This window comes from Mya arenaria, chromosome 8 (assembly GCF_026914265.1).
Source record: "Mya arenaria isolate MELC-2E11 chromosome 8, ASM2691426v1".
NCBI lineage: Eukaryota > Metazoa > Mollusca > Bivalvia > Myida > Myidae > Mya > Mya arenaria.
The window spans coordinates 15,963,228-15,989,203 of record NC_069129.1 but is presented as its reverse complement, the minus strand read 5'-3'; the positions used below and the strand labels follow the sequence as shown (position 1 = coordinate 15,989,203).

At 34.8% G+C, this 25,976-nt stretch overlaps 1 protein-coding gene across 1 annotated transcript; it reads right to left on the bottom strand.

The window, feature by feature from the left end:
* Nucleotides 1-11,148: 11,148 nt before the first annotated feature.
* Nucleotides 11,149-25,707, bottom strand: LOC128243929 (uncharacterized). Its single transcript, XM_052961940.1, has 11 exons — nt 25,640-25,707; nt 19,917-20,384; nt 18,095-18,190; nt 17,112-17,350; nt 16,589-16,778; nt 15,249-15,764; nt 14,737-14,841; nt 13,542-13,671; nt 13,059-13,191; nt 12,485-12,692; nt 11,149-11,940 (listed from the first exon to the last, which is right to left on the bottom strand). The coding sequence occupies exons 2-11, from the start codon at nt 20,374-20,376 to the stop codon at nt 11,864-11,866; spliced, it is 2,154 nt and encodes a 717-aa protein (XP_052817900.1). The 5' UTR covers nt 20,377-20,384; nt 25,640-25,707; the 3' UTR covers nt 11,149-11,863.
* Between the last annotated feature and the right edge of the window lie 269 nt (nt 25,708-25,976).

The following is a 25,976-nucleotide window of genomic DNA, read 5'->3' as shown; positions in this document are numbered from 1 at the left end:
GTACCCAAAACGCGTGTTTTTGATATTTTCATTCGTAACGGTAACCCAATTTAAGAAAAAAAGACAGCTCCTCGTACGCCACTAGAATATGTCTGTCATTCTTGGTGCTGTACTTTTAAAAACATAGGACTAATATATCATCTTTTGTAATGATTATCATTATATTGTTGACTGCATCATAAGAGGAGAATATAACTTTTCTGACAGTGTTGATTCATTTTCAAGTCCTTTTTTATGAAAAAGCTTTAGCTTAAAGTGTTAAAAGTAGAAAGATTGATGGTTCTAGATGCAATCGAAAATATAAAAATGCTTTGTTCATTAATGTATGTGAAATTGCAAGTTGGAAAAAACTTTTACAAAGATTTGCAAATTGATTGTATAGAAAACACAATACTGATAAAATTCGTGAATTGTTTCATATGACACGTAATAATAATCATAGTGTTACACCTAGGGCTAAAATGCAAATTATTTTACAACAAAAGAGTGAATTACATTATATGTTTGAAAACAAATTCTCAGCAACTTTGGAAAGAAGTAAAGAAAAATCGAAATATTTAGCCCAAAGACCATAATATTAGCAAAGATGATTTTAATGAACTTTTAAGTCGGACGTTATCTTGAGTCTCTTATGTATAAGGTATTTAATATGAAATCTGTTAATGCCGATTTAAAAGAGTTGTTGAATGAGCATGGACTTGCTTATTTATTTACATGTGCTAATGTAACGAATACACATATTACATAATTATAATTATGTTCCTTACTCACAAAAATGGTTTACAAATGTTAGAGATGCAGACAAACTACAGTGTCATGTTAATTTTAAACAAGATTTTGCATTTTTTTTTATTTTGTATAAAAAGCAATAAGGTAAGGATATTACTTACTAGGTTTAATGTTCGGTACACCGCCTTAATGTTAGATACAGAACTATGAACCGAGAGGATGGTAAATGTAATAAATGAATGTTGTAGAAAATAAATATCGATTTTTGTTAGTTTGTCCTCATTTTTTGGATGTACGTACAAAATATATACCCAGGTATATTTTTCACTGGCCTTATATGACCAAATCAAACAATTTAATAATAATGATTGAAAATTGAATAATAGTTCTACTTATTTATCATTTACTACCGATAAAAGAATGCTGAGATTACTTTTAAACGTACTTTTTGTACAGTTCTAGATCATACTTTTTCCATAAAATAAAATTTGAAAATATGCTATTTATTTTATATTTATATTTCACTCTACTGTATTGTTATTAATGCTAATATATAGCACGTTCGTAATGTATTGGCAATGTTTTGATTTAATTTGCTAATAAAACTTTGACTTGACATGACTTTTAAAACAATTTTTAAGTCATTTTAATTAACTAATTCAATCTTCCCGCACCATCAACAAATGTTTCATGAAATAATAATTACACCTTATCTTCCATTCATTAAATGAATTGCCTTTCGGCAACTGCGAATATTTTCGGATCGTGAAGAAAGTTTATTCAAAAGCAACATACAACACACTACATATTTGAAATAGGCCAATATGACCCTTGATCAAATTATTACATAACATAATACAATAGTTTATGTATACATGTATGGCGAAGCATATTTAATTATTTATAAATAAATTTATCTATATAACTGTATCTGTATGATTCAATATACTTTTCTAAGTACATCAACTTTGAAAAATATTTTCTCTGTTGTATATTACCATTATAGGGAATACTTCCGCTTGTATATGCATATTTACGAGCAAATGGCCCATGATCGAAATAAAATCAATTAAATTCTTAAACAAATGGACAGATCATAAGACAGCAACTGTATTCAGCATACCAGTATGATAATAATATAATGTTTATAACCTTAATAGTGAATAAAGATTTTGATGAAACTGGTTAAATTTCTTGGTCGACCAGCATTAAAAAAACAAAACAATTTAGGTCTCCCTTAATTGGCCTGGATTAGGGTGTGTGTCTTTCTTATTTCAAAAGCAGAAGATAAATGCAGCTATGTTATTATGAATACAAAGTTAAACGAGGCTGTGTGGCAGGCACACAATAAATACAAATATAAAAACAAGTACATTGTATATACGAGTTTAAAGTTGCCGAAATGAGTTATACGTTGAGTTTCAAATGCTGGCTAATTACAAATATAAGAACATAGAATTATTAAAAAGTCAACATGAAAAATTTTAAAACAGAAAAATCAACATTATGCCTTTAATCAAAAATATCCGCACGAGAATGTATATAAAAGCTATAAGTATATACTAGGGCTGCCACGATATACCGGTGTACAACATTAGCGTACCGGTTTTTTCCATTAAAATTCAATTTTCAAAGTTTATAGGTCTTTTCATAATTGTTTACATATTTCTAGTCCAATTTAAGACTGAAATGATATAGAACTTTTGAACTCCGTGATGGTTTATTGTTGTGTTTGGTTCATTTGTTTTTAGTTAGATATGTTCTAGTCAACATATGATATCATCATATCTATGAATTGTTTAAGCACTTTGCTGTTTTGAATAAAATGTTCCAATTCGAAACAATATTATTAATACACAAAAATATCGCGGTACGTATCGCGCTACGCTGCTCTTGTATCGCGATATACCGCGATTCGGTCTTGGCGTATCGTGGCAGCCCGAGTATATACCATAGAAAAATTCTCTAATTATAATACGCCAAAGTTAAGAGTGATAAACGTTTACATAATATATAATTTTTAGCACTGTAACATTCAAAACTATTGAAAATGTGCTTAACAATTATTTATAGTTTCCTGAATTAATTTTGATTGAAAAACTCATAATAAGGATAACTCGTTGTAACATATGTTTTCTTAGATTAAAAAAAATCGACTTATTGAAAAGTGTTAATTTATGACATGTTAAATGTATTTCTGTCGTTAGCGTTTCAATTTAAAATTCAAAAATGAATTAACGTTTCAACTACAAAGATATTTTTTCCGCGTTAATGTAACGTATCATAATTAACTGTTTCCGGTTACAGATGGTTCGTGGGTGATAAATTATTAGTGTTAGGTTTTCTTAAATTTAATGAAGTATTCTTTTAACATTTTTTTTTTATTTTTGCAAATACATTCATTAAACAATAGAGAAAATAAATCATAAAACTAAATGTTTAAAATTCAATATCATAATTAATGATCTCGTTTGAAATTATTGAAATACCCAGCGGCGATATGTGTTACATTATTGCTCTTACTATCTTTAACAATACTATATCATTTCGATGTACAATACGTAAACTCAGAAATAAATTATTTTTCATTCTATAAAGATGTATACATGTAAAGGCGTTAAGTTTCTGCTGGTACGCGCATTTATTATTGTGTTCTCATCCTTACTTTTTCTTGGCATTTACAATAAGCTGGTTAGTTTTCGGCAACGTCGTTTGCTTTTAAGTAACTTTCATAACCAACCGGATTTTTCAAAATTCAAAAACGGCGAAAATGCTAATGAAGAAATCAATGGTTTTAAAACTGAAAGCAAGTACGTGTTAAAAGAACAAAATGATGCCAGTGAAACTGATTTGAATAGTTTCCGTTATTTTCAAAGCAAAATGTATGACACTTATCAAAATAGTGAAGGCGATGATTTCAGTACACTCGCTCCAGGCGATTTTAACACCTTCAGTAAAGATGGAATTGATGTGGGTTCAAACCGGAATGGTATTAGTGCATCTGCTGCAAAAGAAATGAAAGAGTTTAACAGTTACTTACAAGAACATGTAAACATTGGAAAATCTGTTGTGGATTCATTGGACGAGTTCGGAAATGAAAGGAACGAGATCTTAGAAGCCCAACAGGAAATCAGTGATTATCCTGCAAATTATATGAACGATTTTAACAAGGTGCAAAACAACGTATACGACGAACAATATGACGTCACCGCAACTGTGAGAGAAAATCATACTTCAAGACTGGATGAATACCTAAATACAAAAGACGATACTACCGTGAACAAAGCTAAAAATTTAATGCAATATGTGGACTATCCGCTTTTAGAGGATAATAAGTTATATACTGCTAATGAGACAGTCGTCAAGGTTCCTATAGTTGATAAAACTCAGAGCGTTACCGAGAAACCGTTATTGGTCCTGTTTTCGTCGTTCATCGATCAAGCGAAAGAAAAATATGGGATGTACAAAGTACTGTTTCCATTGTGGAACTATTGGCCGTGGTCGAGAGCAATAGCTTTTACAAGTAGTAAATCTATAACTGAACTGGCAGTTAAAAAGAGATGGCATGTGCTGCCCGAGACGAAGACAAATCCAGCCTGCAAAGGTGCTCCACTTTTGCCACCGATGTTTATTGAAGCAAGAAAAAGCGTCGATTCTTACTTCCATGGTTATTCAAATGGAGACATTATTTTTGACCAAAAACTTGAAAAGACCATGTTTGGTATATTTTATAACTTTACAAAATGGAAAACTCAGCCCGTGCTAATAGTGGGTAGACGTTATAACGTTGACTTTAAAAATGTTCGTTTAAACATATCGACACCGAACATTGTAAATGAAGTTGCTAAAAAGCATGGAAAGCTGGTACAAATGTCAACTGATTTTTATTTTACAAACGCCTTGGTTCCTTGGGAAGAGGCGCCAAAGGTGACCATTGGGCGACCATTCATCGTACGCGCCATCATTGGCTGGGCGTTGAAGAGAAACTTTATCGTAATTGACGTTACGTCGACAGTAACGGCAGTGCATTTAACCACAGGAGATGGTAACAAAGCAGCTTTTCATAAAGATGGAGTACTTTGTAATGTTAAACCATTGAAAGATATTGTGAAGAATCTAAGGTTTTTGTCTGGTCACTGTGAATGTGCGAACCACGAAACGTACAGAGCTGAAGACGGAACTTTCCACGTTCGGAAACGGACGACCTTTAAAGGCGCATTCATAAAGTTGTGCAAAACCAGCCAAACTTTTGAATTTAACGAAAAAGACTTAATACAGCAGTTTAAAAAGTTACCATGACAATAACACGATAGCTCCACTATGCACTGTTAGCCGTAGACTTTTATTAGTATACTTCTTGTATTTTTGTAGATTTGTTCCAATAAATTCATATGCTTAAGTGAATAAATGTTATGCATCATTCACTCAATTAACGTGAATGTGTTCACATTGAGCTGATTATTAAACACCCGTTTTGTTTTCACTATTTTTAAATGACCTTGAAAATTATATGTTGTCCCACAATGCAGCTAGTAATAATATAAATGCCTTTGATCTCGATGTAAACTTCAAACTAGTTGTATAGTTGTATGCTGTATTATTTGCAAAAAGTGAACACGAATTAGTATCACTAATGGATACATTCATAGACAATTGTGCTACTTGGAAGCTAGATATTAATGAAGATAAATCAAAAGTATATACTATACAACCTAAATTAATCTAACGGGCATACATCATTGACTTCATTCAAACTATTGGTCAGGTATTTATAACAAATAATCCGATTAGCTACATCGCTATTAAATTAATTAGGACCAATATTTTAAATATTGAATACCAGCCCTGGTTGTGAGATATATGAACATCCAGAAACCAATGTTCTGATTTAAAGGTTTAATTATGTTCACGTAAAGCAACCTACGTACTTACATAATTGTGATTAATTCTATATATAGCTCGCGTTACAATATGTACATCATTTGTTCTATTGTCATATTGTTGTATAACATTTTCGCTGACAAAAGCGTTTGGTTATGTACATTTGACATGTTGTGCTGTGCCTTATCTTACGTATATTACTTATCATTACTGGTACGTTAAGTTATTTTCTTACCTTAGACGTCACTGTTTTGTTCATATTTTAATGAATAAAAGACTTATAACTAATTCCAATGAACTATTTTTGTGCAAATATATCAATCTTCTATCATTTAGTATATCCTTTGAAACACTCGACGGAGTTGTACAGCTGGATGACATTTATGGTGACGATGTTTGCTTACTGACAAAACTAAACTTTGAAAGATTCTAACTCGTGCGTGATTTAATGCATTCGCGTTCGAGCAATCCAAACACAATACAAAAGAGATTGGCTTCACAAAAGTTTATACTTAGAGGTTAGAGACGCTAATGAGTGATATTTGGCAAGAGTGACTCATAATAGGCCCGAGACGAATTCGAGGGACATAATGAGCACGTGGGCAATATAACACACAACGGCCCGGCTACGCCGTGTATTAACCTCTTTAATACATATATTATTTTTCTTATTTTGTAAGTTTAAAGTCTTCTTTCAAGTTTACATGCAATCGAGTTGTGCATTCTTATTCTCTTCTGGCTTGACTACGTTCAGCAAACTCACTCTCAAAATTAAATTTAGTTTTTTAGAAATATGCCAAATGCCAACCACCATTTTGTTGTCATTTCATGTTCCCATCAATTTCAAATGCTCCCCTTGAAAATTCTACAACACCTATATCCGATTTTTTTCTGTACGAATCACTGACATCTGCCTTTTCATGTCCCGAATGTCACTATTCAATTCAATAAACATGAACACTTAGCAAGTAGAACGACTGTTTATAACTAAATAAATTAAGACCTCGTATTATTGATATCAGCATGTATGTACAGTTGTTGTTTTTCAAGTTTTGTTTTTAGAATGTCAACACTGAATAAAAAAGACGCTCTTATAGTCCAGACTGTTTATCAAACACTAGCGTATTTTCCTCAACTTCGCTAGCGTTTGCTTCCCTTAAGTTTGGGATTTTAATAATTAATCTGTTTAAGCAGATCAATACATTGTGATTATTTTGTTAGGATATTATTTAACAGTCGCCACTTTCGATTTGAAGACAAAATTTGATTTGAAGTGCGAACGTTCTATGGGCCACAAAATGAAAATCGATAATCGGACCGGGCCGCATAACTGCAGTACGTTCTGTAAGGCGAGCATTTACAAAACGCTAGCCAACGTTTTGTTTTGTATCCCTGGTAACGCAGCGCATACACCGCAAGCGGGGAACAAAACAGCGAACGTTCGCCACAAACATGTTTACTGAACATTAAATTCAAAATAGAGTATTTTATTTGATTAATTGTTGTAAACACCTGTATAAAATTTCATTACAATACATGAAGTAATGTGCTGGAATTTAGTTTGAAATGTGGTTACATGCAAACCATTACAAGAAAGTCTAAATCAAATGTTAAAGGCCCATAATTTGCATTGTGTGGAAAATAGAGTTAGAAAACTTGAGTATTTAAGTAGATTGGATGGTTAAATTCCGTTGTATAAGATCTCAATAAAATACACTGCACTTATCAGTTGCTGAGTTGTAAACATATGCTTACATTCAAAACCTTAACCACAATTTCAAACCATACCAAGAGAGTGTAATTCAAATGATAAAGGCCGATAATTTGCATTGTGTGCACAACAAAGTGTTATCTTACATGGTTTATTAAGTAGGTTGGGGTTGAGATGTAAAAAGTCTCATTGCAATACATCAACTTATTGCTGAGAAATTAACCTATGTGTCCTTACATGCATTCAGAGCCATAAATTGCATTATATGCAAACTAGAGTTATCTAAGTTCATAAAATTAGTAGGTTGGACAGATGTAAATACATTTCTAATGTTTCAATACAATTCATTATGTATTTGCTGAGATAATGACTTAAAGGTGCTGACATGCAAAAACTTAACCAAGGTGCGACGCCGACGCCGAAAATGTGAATAATCGGGAATCATCCTATTCTGCAAAATGTTGTCTGGAATCTGTCTTGAAACAAATTGCATTGCTTCGCACCATTGAAGTCAGCTAGCTGCATTGTACATTTTCGAACAGTTTAAAGAGTTCAATAGTTTATTAGAGTATTGTCCAAGTACATACATACAATTAGTACATAGAGTGTGTCGAACAAAGAGAAATTACTCTATTGTCTATTAAAAGCTTCTTTCACTTCCACTTAACATTGCGCTGTTACCATTCTTCTTTAAGTGTTTTGTAATATACGAAGGAGCGAACGGAACGACCACTTCCGACACATAGGAAGGTCGCAAAAAATCTAAGGCTGTTATCATGGAATGTGAACGGATTAGTGAGAAAACTTTCCTATCTAGATTTCTGAACTTTATAATCGAGTATGATATCTTTTTTTTTCAAAGAAAACTGGCTTCTTCAAAAGAACACTATATAATCATAATATACATGGATATGAGTAGTATCATCTGTTTGGAAACAAATAAAAACTATTCGGAAAGGACGAAATAGTAGTTGTATTTTTTTTAATGAATTAAAACCTAAAGTACAAATTGTAAAAGAAAATCAAAAGGGATCTGTTTGCCTAAAACTTTGTTAATCTATAATTGAGTGTGATAATGATGCTTATATTTGTTGTAACTATATAAAGCAAAACAAAACTCGAAACAAATGATGATAATGATGATGATGATGATGATGATGATGATGATGCAGATAATTTTGATATTCTAAAAATCAGATATAGAATAATTCCAAACAAAAGGAAATATATGGTATAACTGGTGACTTTAATAGCAAAACATCAGTCTTCAGAATGTAAAGACTACATCACTTACGATAGACTTTTAGATTCCAATTATAATGATTTTTTGAATACTGATCTAGTACCTGAAAGATCTAATGATAATAAAATAGTTGATAATCAAGGAAACATGGTAACTCTGTGCAAGTCGACAAATCTACTAATTGCAAACGGCAGACCTTGCAAAGATAAAAATAAAGTAAAGTGCAAATTTGTAGGAATACAGATAGAAAGTACTGTCGATTATCGTATACTTCATTTAAATGATTTTAACTTAATTCAACAACTTAAAATAAGCGAATCAACGGAATTATCCGATCATTCCCCAATAAAGTTCGCTCCAGTAAAAAAGCTCGAAGTCCACAACATGAAACCATTCCTTTAACAAACGAAGAATCATATATAAAAATGTTAAAACATCACAGAAACATTAAAAAAAAACACCCATCAAGGCAATGATCTCAATGAAATATTCCAAAATATGCATGATAATTCATATTATCTTTAATGAGATAATGGTGCTTATATATGTTGTGTCTATTTAACATCAAAAAGTTTGAAGATATTTGATGATGATGATGATGTTAATGAATCTTATAATATTGATTGGTCAAGGATAAACTGTTGCAATTCGACAAATCTAATTATAGCAAATGGCAGACTCTGCAAAGATAATAATATAAGAAACTGCACATTTGTAGGAATACAGGGAAAAAGTACCGTCGATTATCTAATACTTTGTTTAAATGATTTTCAATTAATTCAAAACTTGAAAAAAAACACGAACCAACGGAATTCTCTGATCATTCACCACTAATGTTCACTCGAGCAAAAAACTCGAAAATGAAACCATTCCTTTAAAGCTGCACTCTCACAGATTTACCGTTTTGAAAACTCTTTTTTTGTCTTGGAATGAGCCATTTTCTGTGTGTATATCTGCAAACCAGTGATATAAGACTGCTGACAAAAGATCAGATCGCAGATTTTTATATTTCCGTTCGAAAATTAATGTTTTATAGCTAAAAGCGTTACTAACAGTTAAAGAGAAATGCATAAAACATCAATTTTTGAAATTAAATATGAACATCTGCGATCTGTTTTTGCCGGCAGTCTTATACCACTGGTTTGAATGCATTTTCGCATAAATTGGCTCGTTCCAAAACAAAAAAATAAAAGAAGTTGTCAAAACATTCAATCTGTGAGAGTGCAGCTTTAACAAACGTATCATCATATATTGAATATGATAAAAAAAATACAGAAACATTTAAAAAAAGAAATAATCCATCACGCAAATAATCTCAATGAAATACCCCGTATATATTGATACACTACCATTTGACCAAATTATAAATGAGTTTGCTAATATAATGTCAACATGTGGCTTAAAAGTATATGGAAAAATGAGAACAAACACAACAAAACATCACGACAAAAAGAAAAGGATTCCATGGTAAAATGCTAGAAAGTTATAAAAGAATCATAGAAAAAATATTTACGCAATAAAATCATGGCAATAGGGACTTATACACAAGACATAAAACGATATAAAATAAGATAAAATACAAGGCAACAAATAAAGAAATGAAGGGGTTAAAATTAGTAACTCATCTATAGCACACCGAAAAACATTTTTGAAATATATAAATAAACAATATGAAAAAAATCATAATAACCCAAACCCCGAATAGTAAATTGTTTTACCAATTCAACCCGTTGTATGGCTCCACAACAACAACAACAAGCACAAACAACAACGTTCAAATTGATAGAGCAATAAACAATGAGGTTCTAGACCACCATTTTAACACTACCGAATTGATTAAGTTTTTTTTTCACAAAATAACTCCAAGAATTATTGTACCTATATTTAAAAGCGGCTACCCTAAAGATGCTAAAAATATAAAGGTATAACATATGTCAACATTCTGCCAAAGATATATTCAACACTTTTTTTTCGAGAAGACTTTTAAAATGAGCTAAAGAAAATAAAACCATAATTGACAATCAGTTTGGATTTCAAAAGGGTAAATCAACGATAGTATGTATATTTATTCTTAATGCACCTAGCACACAGACATTAGTGAAAAAGGAAAAAAAATGTTCGTTGCATTTTTAGACTGGGGAAAATGTTTGATAAAAAATAGAACACACTTGTGGCAACAATTGCTGTTAAAGGTTAGCTAAAATGCTTAAAGCATTTCAATCGGTGTATTCTACTAAATGTTTAAGGTATTGTATAAAATAAATAGAACAAACTTGTGGCAAAAATTGCTGTTAAAGGTTAACTTAAAATGGTATAGGCATTTCAATCGGTGTATTCTACTATAAGGTTTTATATAAGAAAACATAACACTAATTATTCAGAAGTGAATATCATTTTCTTTTAGTGTGCCCTAAATATATTGACTGAAGACGAATATACTTGAGCCAATGTTATTGTCACTGGCCGAATTTTTATAAATACTACTGTAACATAAAAAAGAAGAAGAAAAAATAACAAAATGATATGCTATGCAAACAATTCAAGAACCTAACCTCAAGGGAATTGCTAAAAGAAAACCCATCGCCACGCGCTTAGGTCAATTTAATTTAACTTCATATATCATACTATAACCAGCTTGATATATACTTATGAACTCGTTCTTAATATATTCTCTTGATTGTCCTTTTCCCAAAATAGCAAGGATATGATAAAGTCAACAATAAAACATAAATAAACATACTGTTATCTGCAGCTAATCTACATGTACAATACCAGGGTCGGATTAAAAAACTTGATTCTATATAATATGATAGAAGAAATTGACAGTCGATCAAGTATGGAGTTAATCTCCATCAAATTGCAAAATATTTAAGATATATTCCCTTATAAAAATCATAAGTGTAACGCATTCTACCCGAATAATATAATATTGCATTGATTAACTTCTGTATTATGTTAATTTAAATGTTCGCATTTTAAACTATTGCTTCGATAAAAATGTTTATGTTCATTGTTTGTATTTTTATTTGTTTTTGCTTTAGGTATGTAAGTACCTGAACGCATTATTGTAAAAAATGGTAAATATGAAAGATTAAATATATCGTAAAATGGTTTCTGCTACATGTTTTATAAAATTTGTGTCACAGTACATGAACTACCCCTAGTAGATGTCGCAATGCGGGACCTGCACACTTTCCTTTTTAGCGTGTTTCCAGAGTATTTAAAGTCATATGTGCATTTATTATCGGTTACATTTTTTTCGTAGTAATATACACTGGCAGTCTTCTTCAGCTGTGGTGTCAGTAGAGTACAGAACCGTCCACTTCTGCTTGGCGTATTTCATTCTCTATAGCTGCCAGAAGGTTGGTTTTACTATCTGTCAAAACAACAACAAAACACGCAATTAATAATACAAGTGCAAAACAGTTCATTCAAAAGTAAACACAGCCTTTAAGGTTCTATGGAGTTCGTATTTAAAGATGCACTCTTCCTCCAAAATAAGATGTACCACAATAGATACATTTTTAATATACCAAAAAGGATGACTAAATGTCAAAAACAATTTTTCTTATAAATGATACCGAGTTTAATTTAATTTTAGTACTTGTACCTAATTTGACGATAGCAGATCACACTTAATATTTTATCACTCACTAGTCATTTAATTTTTAAGAGTTTTCAGCTATTTAATACACGGTTATGATCCTGTTACCAGTAATAACCACTTAATAACCAAAAATGCATTGCATAGTAAGTAGTTTGACACTCACCCATTATTTGTTATTTTTGCCTTACCATATAATGGCATTGGTTGTTTACTAAACATTCAATATCAAGTGTGTTGTTATGGTCATTTGTCGCTAACCTTATAAAATCAAAATGAAGACATAATACGTTTTAAGTCAAAACAACGAACGCACCATCGTAATACACAACTTTGGCACACTCATTGAAGTCACCAAATTGGTCCTTCACAGCTTGTCGGGAAGATATTTCCACAAACTTGTCGACAAACACCTTTCCCTGTCGGTACATTTCCTCCGTAGAGATTCCAGCAAATGCGAAATTCTTCGCCATTTGGTACAAGCATCCCATTGCTGCGCAGTACTCACTGACGAAGCAAAATATCTGAAATTGAAATAATACAAACATATAAAACGGTTGGAATAAAGAAGAACAAAGATGACACTTTGTACACATTCTCTAAATGTTGTTTGACGAATGCAACCATATATATGTACTTGTTAAAAATGGTTTAACAAAGTCATCCTGCAACGTTAACATAAGGGGGAAAGGATTAAGCTAAGTTCACTAATTTTGTTTTTGTACAATTTGTTTAGCATTTACATTCCTAAGAGTTTTTGCACTGAGTTTCGATAAAAAAAAATCGTTTTCATGACGATCACAAAGCAAATACTCAATACGTTGACATTTTTTTCTTTTAAAAATGCAATCAGTCGCCGTACTGTTATGCATAACTGTTCTAAATCTTACCTTTCCGTCCGCTGGCCGCGTGTACTGAAAAACGTTCAAGATGAACGGCTTTTTCTGCTGGGCTCCCTGGTCCACAATCACTTCCGGTAGACTATCAATCTTTTTTACCGGAGCCTGGCTGCCTTCCCCAGCACTAAAATATCATGTTTATAGTACTTTTTATTACAATAAAGGATATTGCAAGACGAAATTCATGTCCGCGAACACTTTGCCTAATACATGTATGAACATGTAAACTATATTGCATATGCGTGAAAAATTGTCGACTGGCTACTACTGGCTCGAAATCGCCCAGTGGCTTGATTTTCACGATGTCTCCAACTATTTAAACGACCGGGTTTTATCTTTGTAAGAATTCCGGCCAGTCCCTGGGATATCGAGCCAACGGTTTTCGACTGTATTTGGAACCAAATGGTCAGTAACGACACTTACATATGCCATATTAATTACTTGATAGTTAAATACTTATAAAAATATATGTACCCTATGTTTGCCCCATCTACGACCGAGTCAGCAGCTTTACACGACCTTGGCCACCAGATGTACATCTTCGTCAAAAAGCCGCAATTCATGTTTTTCTCTTCAAGAAACCTCTGGATTCTGCCTTTAAAATCTGTCAAATACGAAAAATGTCAAAGAAAATACAAGTTATCATGTAGAATATGACACGTTTAGTGATCGGATCCAATAACAATTATATATGTACCTATGTATGTTAAAGTAGGGGGGTAAAAAGAAAACATTAACTAATGTGCACAATATGACACTTTTCGTAAACGGACTCCGGTCTGTATACTTGTTATTGTAAAGAGACTGTAACAATATAACTCTGTTGAACAAGCTCAAGTATGATACTTTTATATCAGATGGAGCATCACACTTTTAGTAAACCGACTGCAGTATGTATATATTTACTGTTAACATTAATTTCCACACTTATATTGGATGGATACGTTTATAGTTGTTGTTGGGGAACAATCAGACCTCATCTGATCTGATTCCAGTACGTACCTGTTATAGAAAGTAACATCACATTGCTAATGTACTGATTCAAGTACGCACCCTTGTTGTAGAGTGTACAACGGATTCCAGTACGTACCTGTTATAGAAAGTAACATCTTATTGCTAATGTACTGATTCAAGTACGTACCCTTGTTGTAGAGTGTATAACGGATTCCAGTACGTACCTGTTATAGAAAGTAACATCACACTACTAATGTACTGATTCAAGTACGTACCCTTGTTGTAGAGTGTATAACGAATTCCAGTACGTACCTGTTATAGAAAGTAACATCACACTGCTAATGTACTGATTCAAGTACGTACCCTTGTTGTAGAGTGTATAACGGATTCCAGTACGTACCTGTTATAGAAAGTAACATCACACTACTAATGTACTGATTCAAGTACGTACCCTTGTTGTAGAGTGTATAACGGATTCCAGTGTGAACCTGTTATAAAAAGTAACATCACACTGCTAATGTACTGATTCAAGTACGTACCCTTGTTGTAGAGTGTATAACGGATTCCAGTAGGTACCTATTATAGAAAGTAACATCACACTGCTAATGTACTGATTCAAGTACGTACCCTTGTTGTAGAGTGTATAACGGATTCCAGTAGGTACCTGTTATAGAAAGTAACATCACACTGCTAATGTACTGACTCAAGTACGTACCCTTGTTGTAGAGTGTATGTCTCAGGTAGTTGATAATGTAGGCCCAGCACAGCCCCGTTGCCACATCACCACACGGCATCCGCTCCTCCATTTGAACTACACCACCTGTGACCAACAATAGAGAAACTTTAGTTCAAGATGATTTGCTTAACGGTTCTTTGGGATACTTTGTAACATCTGACGGAAAAGGATCATCCTTAACTCGGTGTCAGAGAGGCATCTGAGTCTGATTTACGAAGAGGGAATGTAGCCTTCTGTGCTTCAACAGAAACAATTTTACATAGATGCAGCCTGACTGTCAGGTTCCTTGACCATAAAACACCCAAAGCCGCGCAGACCGGCACTCAAATAGAAGGAAATTCGTGGAATGCGTTTTTTAACATTACAACGCAAAGGGGGTTATCTTTTAATTTTAGGTATACGGCATGTGCAAAACTAAATTAAATTAAAACTTCTTCAGGTTTATCTAATAAGATCTGATAAAACATTTTCCCTTAGAAATACAAACGTACCTGTAACGGTTTGGTAAATGTTGTTGCAGTATTTTTCACGGTCGTCAGATGTTGTTAAAACAGTGACCCAACGAATAAAACTGGGCACTTTGTTCACGTCGACATTATGCAAGACAGGGAGCACCTTAACAACGTTGTCAGAAACGCTGCTGTTTAGAGCAGACAGGCAATTGAACGTAAGAAGGTCGTCGTGTAATGCATCCTGGGAAAACACAAACACGTACCAATTGTACGTTTTGCTTATCAAGTTCGACTTATTAGCAGCCTGAAATTCCACTCTGATGTTTCGGCTCTCCAAGTATCCACGAATTTGATTTGCGATTTCTATATCATCGTGATGATCAGTGCACAATACAAGAACGTCCTCGTTTTCAGCTGACTTTTCACCTCTGCTGCTTGTTGCTTTTAGGCTGGTTTCTTGCATTTGCTTATTTTCCTTCAAGTCGGAGTCTTTGTGATCCATAACCTGTTCACGGACGGCATCAAATAATATTTGAAAGTGCGTAGTTGCGCAGTCTGAAAAAAAACACGAAACAAGAGCTTGTTTTCCAGAGGGAAGCCGATATATACCATACCTATTCCTCATAAAAACTGCAGGAACATGCCAATGGAAACCATTGTACTCCGTACAAGCACCCCGTTGATATACAAATACGCAACATACATAGTAGTTTGGGGTATTCAAAATGAAGTAATACAGAGATATATATTGTTAAGGATTGTTTTACCATAATGAAAAGAAAACTGTTGCCGCCCCTTCCCAACAACCAACTAGAAACCTCTTTTGCTTACCCTAGCCGTTAAATGGCAGTAATACTGGCATGTCTCGTTAAACGACATTTTAGTGCTTATATATGTGTGCGTTGCCGTTTATCAGTTTGACTCTGACATTTGCTCCATATACCATCATACAATGTATATGATCCCAGAGTCCAGATTATGACTGTTGCAATTTGTATGGAATTATTCGTATATATCAATACTTATGTGAAAAACTACAGAAAAAATCTCAGTAGCAAACAGTTTAAACATAAACCCGGTTAAATGGCACTGGGTAAACGCCAAAGACATAGAACACAAAAACAAAAACATCACAAACAAGAAACATGGAAGAACAGCACAAAACTCCCAAAACAGCATATATACTATATAAAAAACTAGGTATGTTTATCAAGGATTGTTAGGTACAGCCTTGGAACGGTCAGTAAAATGTAAATTAACTGGGGGTTTAAACCAGTTTAAGTGCACAAACCTCACTCGTATCCCAACATTCCTAAATTAAGAATAAACGGAAAAGGTAAATCTTATCAAAGTATGTATTAACTTGCATCAAGACTTACCATCGTATGGCAAAACCTTGAGGGTGCTGTGATCACGGACCGTAAAACCAACGTGGTTGACCAGATTCTCGTAGGTGTAGCGAAACCTTTCAATCTGAAGTCTGGGGTCCACTCCTTCTGCTAACTGCAGGGATTTCAGTTGATGAATGCAGTTCAAACTATTTGGCATGTCTGCATAGAAATAGTAATACTGAAACATGAGAAGACATCGCAGGATTACGATAATACAATGAAAATTACAGCAGCCAATAATACACTGAACGGGAGACACAAAGCGTCTCAAAACTGAGGACATATTATAGCTTGATTAATATTGATGGATTTTGAACTGACCTCACTATTTATTATGTCACATTTTTCGTTAAATATCACATTCTGATTACATTGTGTTATGATTTCACTTCTGTACACTTCTGCAGTCGTTAGGAATCAACCAGCAATATTCATTCGTGATTTGCAAAGGCGAGTGTGTGTACGCTTGAATTTGAATTAGTTTCAAATTAGGGCATGTCTATCTATGTACCTCATTTCCTTTGAAGATCTTGTATATCGTAATATTGAAATCTCTCGTCTTTCCCATGTGTTCTTCTTTAAAATTCAAAATCTCTCCCGTTTCAATTGTAATTCCCGTTGCCTCGTCTACTCCTTTCAAATTTCCGAGCGTTTTACAAGATGAAGGCAGCAACATGTTGTATTTCAGAGAAAACAGTCCTTTGTTTTCTTTATATATTGCAGATTTTGTCTCAATTTCACTTTTCAGGCCTGTAAAAGTGTAAGGTATGTTGTTGGCAACATGGGTAATATCTGATCTGTATTAGTGAAGTTTGTAAAAAAATAAATAAAACACATTGCACTGACTTTAATTAAACTGTAAGCATGAACAGATAATGAGAGAACAGACCCGGCCCATTATTCAATATTGATCTTATTATTATTATTATTATCCTTAGATTTGCCTCATTGATTCCATTCAGCCTTTTGGTCAGCCAATCAAAACACTTAGATTCTAATCTTAAATTTAAGTTCAATCTAAGTTGCTTATTTAATACGGCCCCAGCTTTTTACGTTCTTTTAACATTATGAGAAATACAACATAAAGAAAGGTGGGGCATAATTAAAATTATACATATTAGAATCAATGTAATACATGACTATTTTGTTGTACAATCGAACTCCGTTGGCTCGAACTCGCTTGGCTCGATTTCCTCGTTGGCTCGAACTGGATTTAAAGGACCCATTTATTTATACTGAAGGTAAGCAATCCCGCTTTGCTCGAATTTTTCGAGGCTCGAGGTATTATCGTAGGTCCTCGGGTGTTCGAGCCAACGAGGTTCGACTGTATTTTAAAGTGCCTATACAATTGGGAGCATGATATCTGTAAATGTAAAACTGGCAGTGGTAATATATACCGTCGGGCCAATAACGCCCCAGTAAATAACACCTTTTTATATCCTTTGGTGAGGGAATGACTTTTAAGAATGCCAAACGAGGCATATATATACTTACGTTTGATCATGTAGAACATTAAACCAGTGAAGTGTGAAAACACCATTGCATGTGCTAAACTTCCCACTGGCAGAAACTTCGACACAGAAATTCTTGCTGTAACAAAAGTAAAAATAAAATGAAACCTTTTTCGTAAACTGAATCTTTGACATGTTCGGAGCGTCATGCAGTGGACATTTTCGAGTACATTGTTTCAGTCATTTCCTTCTACAATTCCAAGCTAATTATATGACATTACAGGAATAATAAGACATATGGATAATGGGGTGGTTGCGATACACTGCATATACGGTTACGTGTATCTGTAGGCTAATTTATATGTACTATGTCACCTAGTCGCTACTTTTTGAACACTACGTCACCTAGGTATGTGTATCAGTGGACTACATTTTGCGCACTACGTCATCTAGGTACGTGTACCTGTAGGCTACTTTTTGCGCACTTTGTCACCGAGGGTAACTTTCTGTCCACTACATTCGCTAGGTACATGTGGGCTACTTTCTGTCCACTACGTCCCCTAGGTACGTGTACCTGTGGGTTACTTTCTGTCCACTACATCCGCTAGGTACGTGTACCTGTAGGCTACGTTCTGTCCATTACATCCGCTAGGTACATGTGGGCTACTTTCTGTCCACTACGTCCCCTAGGTACGTGTACCAGTGGGCTACTTTCTGTCAACTACATCCCCTAGGTACGTGTACCTGTGTGCTACTTTCTGTGCACCACATCCCCTAGGTACGTGTACCTGTGGGCTAGTTTCTGTGCACTACAACCCCTAGGTACGTGTACCTGTTGACTACTTTCTGTCCACTACATCACCTAGGTACGTGTACCTGTAGGCTACTTTCTGTCCACTACATCCCCTAGGTACGTGTACCTGTGGGCTACTTTCTGTGCACCACATCCCCTAGTACGTGTACCAGTGGGCTACTTTCTGTCCACCACATCCCCTAGATACGTGTACCTGTGGGCTACTTTCTGTGCACCACATCTCCTAGATACGTGTACCAGTGGGCTACTTTCTGTCCACCACATCCCCTAGTACGTGTACCAGTGGGCTACTTTCTGTGCACCACATCCCCTAGATACGTGTACCTGTGGGCTACTTTCTGTGCACCACATCCCCTAGTACGTGTACCAGTGGGCTAGTTTCTGTGCACCACACCCCCTAGATACGTGTACCTGTGGGCTAGTTTCTGTGCACCACATCCCCTAGATACGTGTACCTGTGGGCTACTTTCTGTCAACTACACCACCTTGGTATGTGTACCTGTGGGCTACTTTCTGTCCACTACGTCCCCTAGGTACGTGTACCAGTGGGCTACTTTCTGTCAACTACATCACCTAGGTACGTGTACCAGTGGGCTACTTTCTGTCAACTACATCCCCTAGGTACGTGTACCAGTGGGCTACTTTCTGTGCACCACATCCCCTAGGTACGTGTACCTGTGGGCTACTTTCTGTGCACCACACCCCCTAGGTACGTGTACCTGTGGGCTACTTTCTGTGCACCACACCCCCTAGATACGTGTACCTGTGGGCTGCTTTCTGTGCACTGTGTTATATAGGTTCGTGTACCTGTGGGCTACTTTTTGCGCACTTAGGTAACTTAGGTACGTACATGTGTGGGCTACTTTGTGTGCACAATGTCCTCCAGGTACGAGTACGTTTGGGCTAATTTTCTTTTTATGCACTACTTCATTTACGTGTACCTCTGAGATACAGCCTACTTGGAACTACTTATATGATGCACGGTATCACAAGGCAATTGATATATGTAATTATGCTTACAAGACTTATAATGTCATCATAGTATACATACTCCGCAAGCTGTTTATCACGTCACGATCCCAATTATGTCTCTTCAAACTGGTTGCTGTGTGTGGAATACTGGCAAGAAGGCCGCATTTGAGCATTGGCACGTCTCTTTTATCGATGTCGATAAGAAGGAGACGAAGTGTCAAATCCTGCTCCCGTCTTTCCTGAGAGTTTTCCAGCGCAAGAATCGTCTCAACGCTGATCCACGAACTTTCCAAAGCATTCCTTGTCAAAACAACAATAGTCTTTCTTGAATTCTGCACCAACCAACCGATGCTTGCCAAGACAGGACGCCCTGTCGGAAATGTTGTTGAGTCAAACTGAGCTGCACATTTCAAGCCTTGAGATGTCAGAGACTTGTGTATCTGTCTCGTAATATTTTCATCTATCCCAGAGTGACAAAGAAACACGTCAAATTCGTACTGAACGTCCCTACTTTGCTCCGAGCTTGCAACTTCTGACATTGTTGCTACTGAAAAATATAAAGAGCATGGTTCTTATTGAATGATATAAAATGGCAATTAACAACCAATGGAGTACTTTTATAGCACTAGCGTTTGTAATAGAACAATGGGAAATGCAGTAAAAAGTTATGTTGCTTATACTCTAACCAAGTTCCCGTTTAAAGGCCAAACAAGCTTTATATAGGAATATCCAAATAGTAATTATCATTGAGAAAAGGCTTTCAGACAAGTAAAAGAACACGGCATTTCTTATGAATTTAGTTTGTGTATGGCAAAAATGAGGACTGATTAGAGACACACTGAATGAGACACACTTGTTATAATTGACGTAGAACTACTCAAATACCTGATTTAACCGTCGGATAAACTTTAATACAAAACATTGTTTCCTTCGCGAGTAACAATACGTCCCTGATGGCTCGCAATGTGACATTTAAATCAAATTGTTTCATATACATCAAATAAATAAGGTATAATGTATCAGTTGAAATTCAATTATTTCCACTCAGTAATAGGATACGTCAAAGGAAGATAATGATAGGAAAGGCAGCTACTGTCTCATTTTTGTTTGTTAAAATCAGAGCAATTATGCAGAGAATTGATATTAGTTTAGATAAAAAGCCCATTTTTATATGCATTATGTTATGATCGGTGGCCGATCAAAAATCGTCTTCTAACACTTCCCGTTCAGTCCGCAACCAGTCTCAAAAGATCCGCAGACTAGTCACCGATCACTCTCAACCAATTTTAAGCTCTAAGACGCACATCGGCGCTGAACGGTTGCCGATTATGCACCAGTCAATTGTAACCACGCCCCCCCCCCCCCCAGGTCCGGGGGAACCGGGGATAGCCGGGAAATGGGCCGTGTTTTGACCTTTCAGGTGGCCCGCAGTACCGGATGAATGCGGTGGTTTTGTCTTCGCGCAAAATGGAGCGGGAAATGGGCCTAACCTAAGGTCCCGTGGTTGCAGGGGCATTTGGCGGGGATTTTACCATCTGTGCGTCCCCGCAGGACGGGAATTTTAGCCGGGGTTGCCTGGACCGTCAGCCAAAGTCCCCGCTATTCCCCGGACCTGGGGGAGCCGTGGTTACAATTGACTGGTGCATTAATCACGTACAATACTGCGGTTAAATATTGTACCTTTATCTGTAATTTTAGAACATCAATGTTCTGCCATCTGTGATAGTTTTTATGACATTGAAATGATCGGTGATCATGACCTATTTTCAAGAAAGACATAAGTTATATTGGTCTCAGCAGTCGGCGAAAATTTGGTTTATATATCTTTTAACTGCGGCTTAAATTACAAAGACTTCTGTAGCGAATTCTATATTCACACTTTACCGGAAGTCAGTGATGCATGTCGGTTGCTGTGTACATGTTACGTTATTTATTTCCGTTTATCTTCTTCTATATGTTTTTAAAATAGTTCATACATAATTCAATATTATATCAAGTTTAACTAATACTGCGTGGATTAATTTAATTCTTACATTTAATCAACTAGTAGCTATTTATAACTTAATATTTGCATATTAAGTTTTATGTTCATTTCATTTTGCCGTAAAATATTCAATGGGATATGCGCTTATTTTTGGGATTAATTGTAAATTATGTACTTTAGATAGCTTGGGTTGAATAAAGTATTACATTAAAGTTTTCTATAATTGCAAACCTAGTAGCTTCTTTTAATTGTTTAGCTTTGTACTTAACTATATTTGATAATCCTATTCACATATATACTATGTCTATTTATACGCGTGTTTAACAAACCATATTTGTACTGGACTTACTGTCTGCTTAATAAACGGCTGATTATATTACTTTGATGTTATCTGGCCTCACACGATATCTATTTTTATACACCAGTTTTGTTAGATAAGTATTTGGTTTCCCTATGAGCCTTACACATTTGTCATGCTCGGTTTTTAAATTGTATGGTGGCATATTACTGCCGTAAGATAACCTGATAGCGTTCGCGAATTGTTTCGTGTTAACCACATAATTTTCGCGATAATTATCTAGCTATCTAGTTTTGGTAAGATAGACATCATTAGACTAAAATAGGTTTGAAAGTGCCCAGAACTGCCCACTATTACCCTTTTTAGCTATACAACACTAACAGGTTAACTAGTTATGGTTTGCGAATTCCGCTTAATAAGTAATATATATACTAACTGGTTCACGTAATAAAAAAGTCACGCGAATATTAACAAGATAGCTTGATAATTATTGCGAAAATTAAGCGGTTATAGGTTAAATTACGGCAGAAGAAGAAGAAGAAGAAGAAGAAGAAGAAGAAGAAGAAGATGTTTATTCAAAGAATTATATCACACGTTTTAATAAAAAGATGGAATACAAAAATAAGGCTTGTACGTAATCGATACAATAATATTCATGTGACCACCCGTGTGCCTACCACCGCTACATAAATACGAGTTTGGTTACATTACATTTAAATATAACAAACTGTCATTTTGAATAGATATTAACTTCAAATAGTGCCGAACTTATGGAAATCATCCTGAAATTATAGCTTAATAATAACATTTAATAACATTTCATTCTATAGTCAGTTAAATTTATTATTAGTTCTATTAATTTTGCTTTATTTTTCCTTGATAGTTGCTTAAATATTTACTTATTCAGTACTTATTACATTCTACATAAACATATCGGATAGTCCCAGTCTATTGATAGTGAAGTGGGTAAAACCCATGATCATCATGAAACGAAAGTAGTTCAATAGTCACGTAAGTTTAATATTTCAACTAAGATTTGTTTTACTATCTTGCATTTACCTTTATCAGAATAAAACCAACAACTCAACTCAACTACGTTTCCTTATTTGTTACTTAATGATAATTTACTCACCCAGGAAATATTTAACTTCCAAATAAACGATGAAAATCACAACCTTCTAAATATTCTTATCGGATTTTCCCAGTCTAGTGAATGAGTAATGGGTAATGATTATCATGAAACGAAAGTCACTAGCGGATCCAGGGGGCATCCGGCGCCCCCCCCCCCCCCCCTAAAATCCAGGAATTATCATTAGACGGTGCACAACTCACTAGCGGATCCAAAGGGGGGGGGCGCATCCGGTTCCCACCCTAATATCGCCTAGGTATACTTTTTAATTCAATATAAAAGAAAACTAATAAAACACGCCCAAATTTCCATCCTATCGGCCCAGATATTGATATTTTTCTTAGGTCGGTACCCCCAAACACTTTAAACCAAATAGATTTCGGTTCCGAAGGAGGGGCGCAGACAAAAGGTTACGCCCTAAGGTTACTTAGGGCAAAAACTTTAAGAAAGCACAAGAACTCTTTTCAAGATTTATTTGATGTGGAATTTTCAGACGATGGAAATAGTGAAGAGGAGGAATCTGATAGTGACGTCAGCGAAGAGGAAACAGAAAATGTATAAATTGATTCTAGTTGATTAAATTTGTTTATTTATGCTGTGAACCAGGAACCGTAAACATGGCTACTTGGAAGGAATATTTAAAAAAAACATATATTATGACACTAAACACGCAGCAGCATTTGCAGGGCCACAGAAATTGTATGATGTGGTCAAACGAGAAGGGAAATTCAAGATTGGCATGCATAGGATACGACAGTTCTTGCATGACCAAGAATCCTACAGTTTACACAAACCAGTGAGAAGACGATTTCAAAGAAATCATGTCGTTAGCGCTGGAAATTTTGCATTTCGCTTTGATAAAATGTTATGTGCATTATACAGTGTAATCCTGTTATTAAAAATATAATAGTATCGTATTGTACTCTGACACTATTCTGTACCGTATATTATGTCTATTGTAAATATAGTTTAAGGCGTGTTAACCGCATATGTATGTAACCATATACAGATGTAAATAAACCCTTGTACATAAATATATTGTGTTGTGCTTTTTCACATACAAATGTACCATACAATGTCATATGGTAAAAAAATAAAATAGTCGCCTTAAAAAGTCCATTTATCAATTGTCAAATGAACTCTACCGTGATAAACAAATCCGATCAGGCTGTCGCGTGTGCCTCTGACATATTTAATTGCTCCATTTAGCATACAGTTGGTAATACCTTTACAATTTTATAATACCTCTACATCTTAAACTGAAGCTACATTTTATTTTATCGAGTCATTTTAAGACGCAAAATGTAAATAAGTCATAATAGTAGTATTAAACCCTTACCTGTGGGTTTACTCTGAGACGAACTATGCGGCGGTTAACTCTGTTATGAAATAGTTTCGATGCACTAAACGCTTTTATGACAAAGAGCCTGCCGTGACATGTCTGAACAAGTCTAAACATGTAAATTAATCATAGGTTTTACGTAAAAAACGCTAGCCTAATGTAAATAGCGTTACGCTCCGGTGCGCATGGAAATTGACTTCCAATGTGTGACGTCATTTACATAGATATAGAAGCAATATACATAGATATAGAAGCAATAAACAAGTCTATTCACAGTGACCTGGTAGAATCTGTATATAATGTGTACAGGTAAAGTTAATAAGTAAATATACATGTTTTATTAGGGTTTACTAGACATTGTGCATTATTGTTCGTATAAATCATGCGTTTGAAACTTATATAAAGGTGTAATGTTTTGTAAATAAAGTGTAAATATGTCGTTGTTTTTTTGTTTGGTTTCATACACAGTAGAAGGAAAAAAAAACTCCATTCATCAATTGAACTCGGTTGAACTATATCTGTGGGAAAAAAACTGACCATATGATCACAATTTTAAACCTTGTGGTATGTAAAATACGCTAGTATTAACATCAATCAGAGAACAAAAATCGTCTGCTATCGCCTGAGATACATAAATACGCTATGATATGTCGTTTTATATGCCTAAACATTTTAGCTGACTGTGTTTTACGTTATTAGAAGAGTTCTATTAAAATGACTTTTTAATAGTTAATTTTTATACTATAAACATGAGCTTAAATCGTTGAAGAACTATAGATAAAATATAGGTAAAAGCGCAGTGTATAAAGCGATGATGTTGACTGTTTGGTGTCTGCATTATGAATGAAGTTTACTATTTACTAACATGGTTATTAAACGAAAACGATTGCACAACACTCTGAAATAGATAAACACGTCTGAACATGTTACTCTGCCGTCTGCTATAAGATGCGGACATACTGAAACTCGTTATCAATATAATACATACTTAACCTCACTGAGCTGATTTAAACAAAAAATAGATAAATATAGAGTTAAACATCGCATACCGTCCGTTATCCTACCAAACTCATAAACACAATTCGCCTGATTTAATGAATTTAACCCGGGCGGTATGTACTCTTAGGTAAAAAGCGTCGTCTGCAATGGCAGACGGTTCAAAACGGTTACGCAAGAGCGGGTCCAAAAAGCTACTCATTCAACATGGTGGCCGCTTTATATAGACATAGAAGGAAAACAATGATCTGTAATGATAACTTTAGGCTATCGATTACGTCGTCTGCTATTGAGAAATACTCCGCTAGTGTCACGGTCGAGTGCGTCCAAAAAGCGACTCATTTTCCACTCGATCCAAGATGGCGGTTTTATATAGACTAAAGAAGGGGT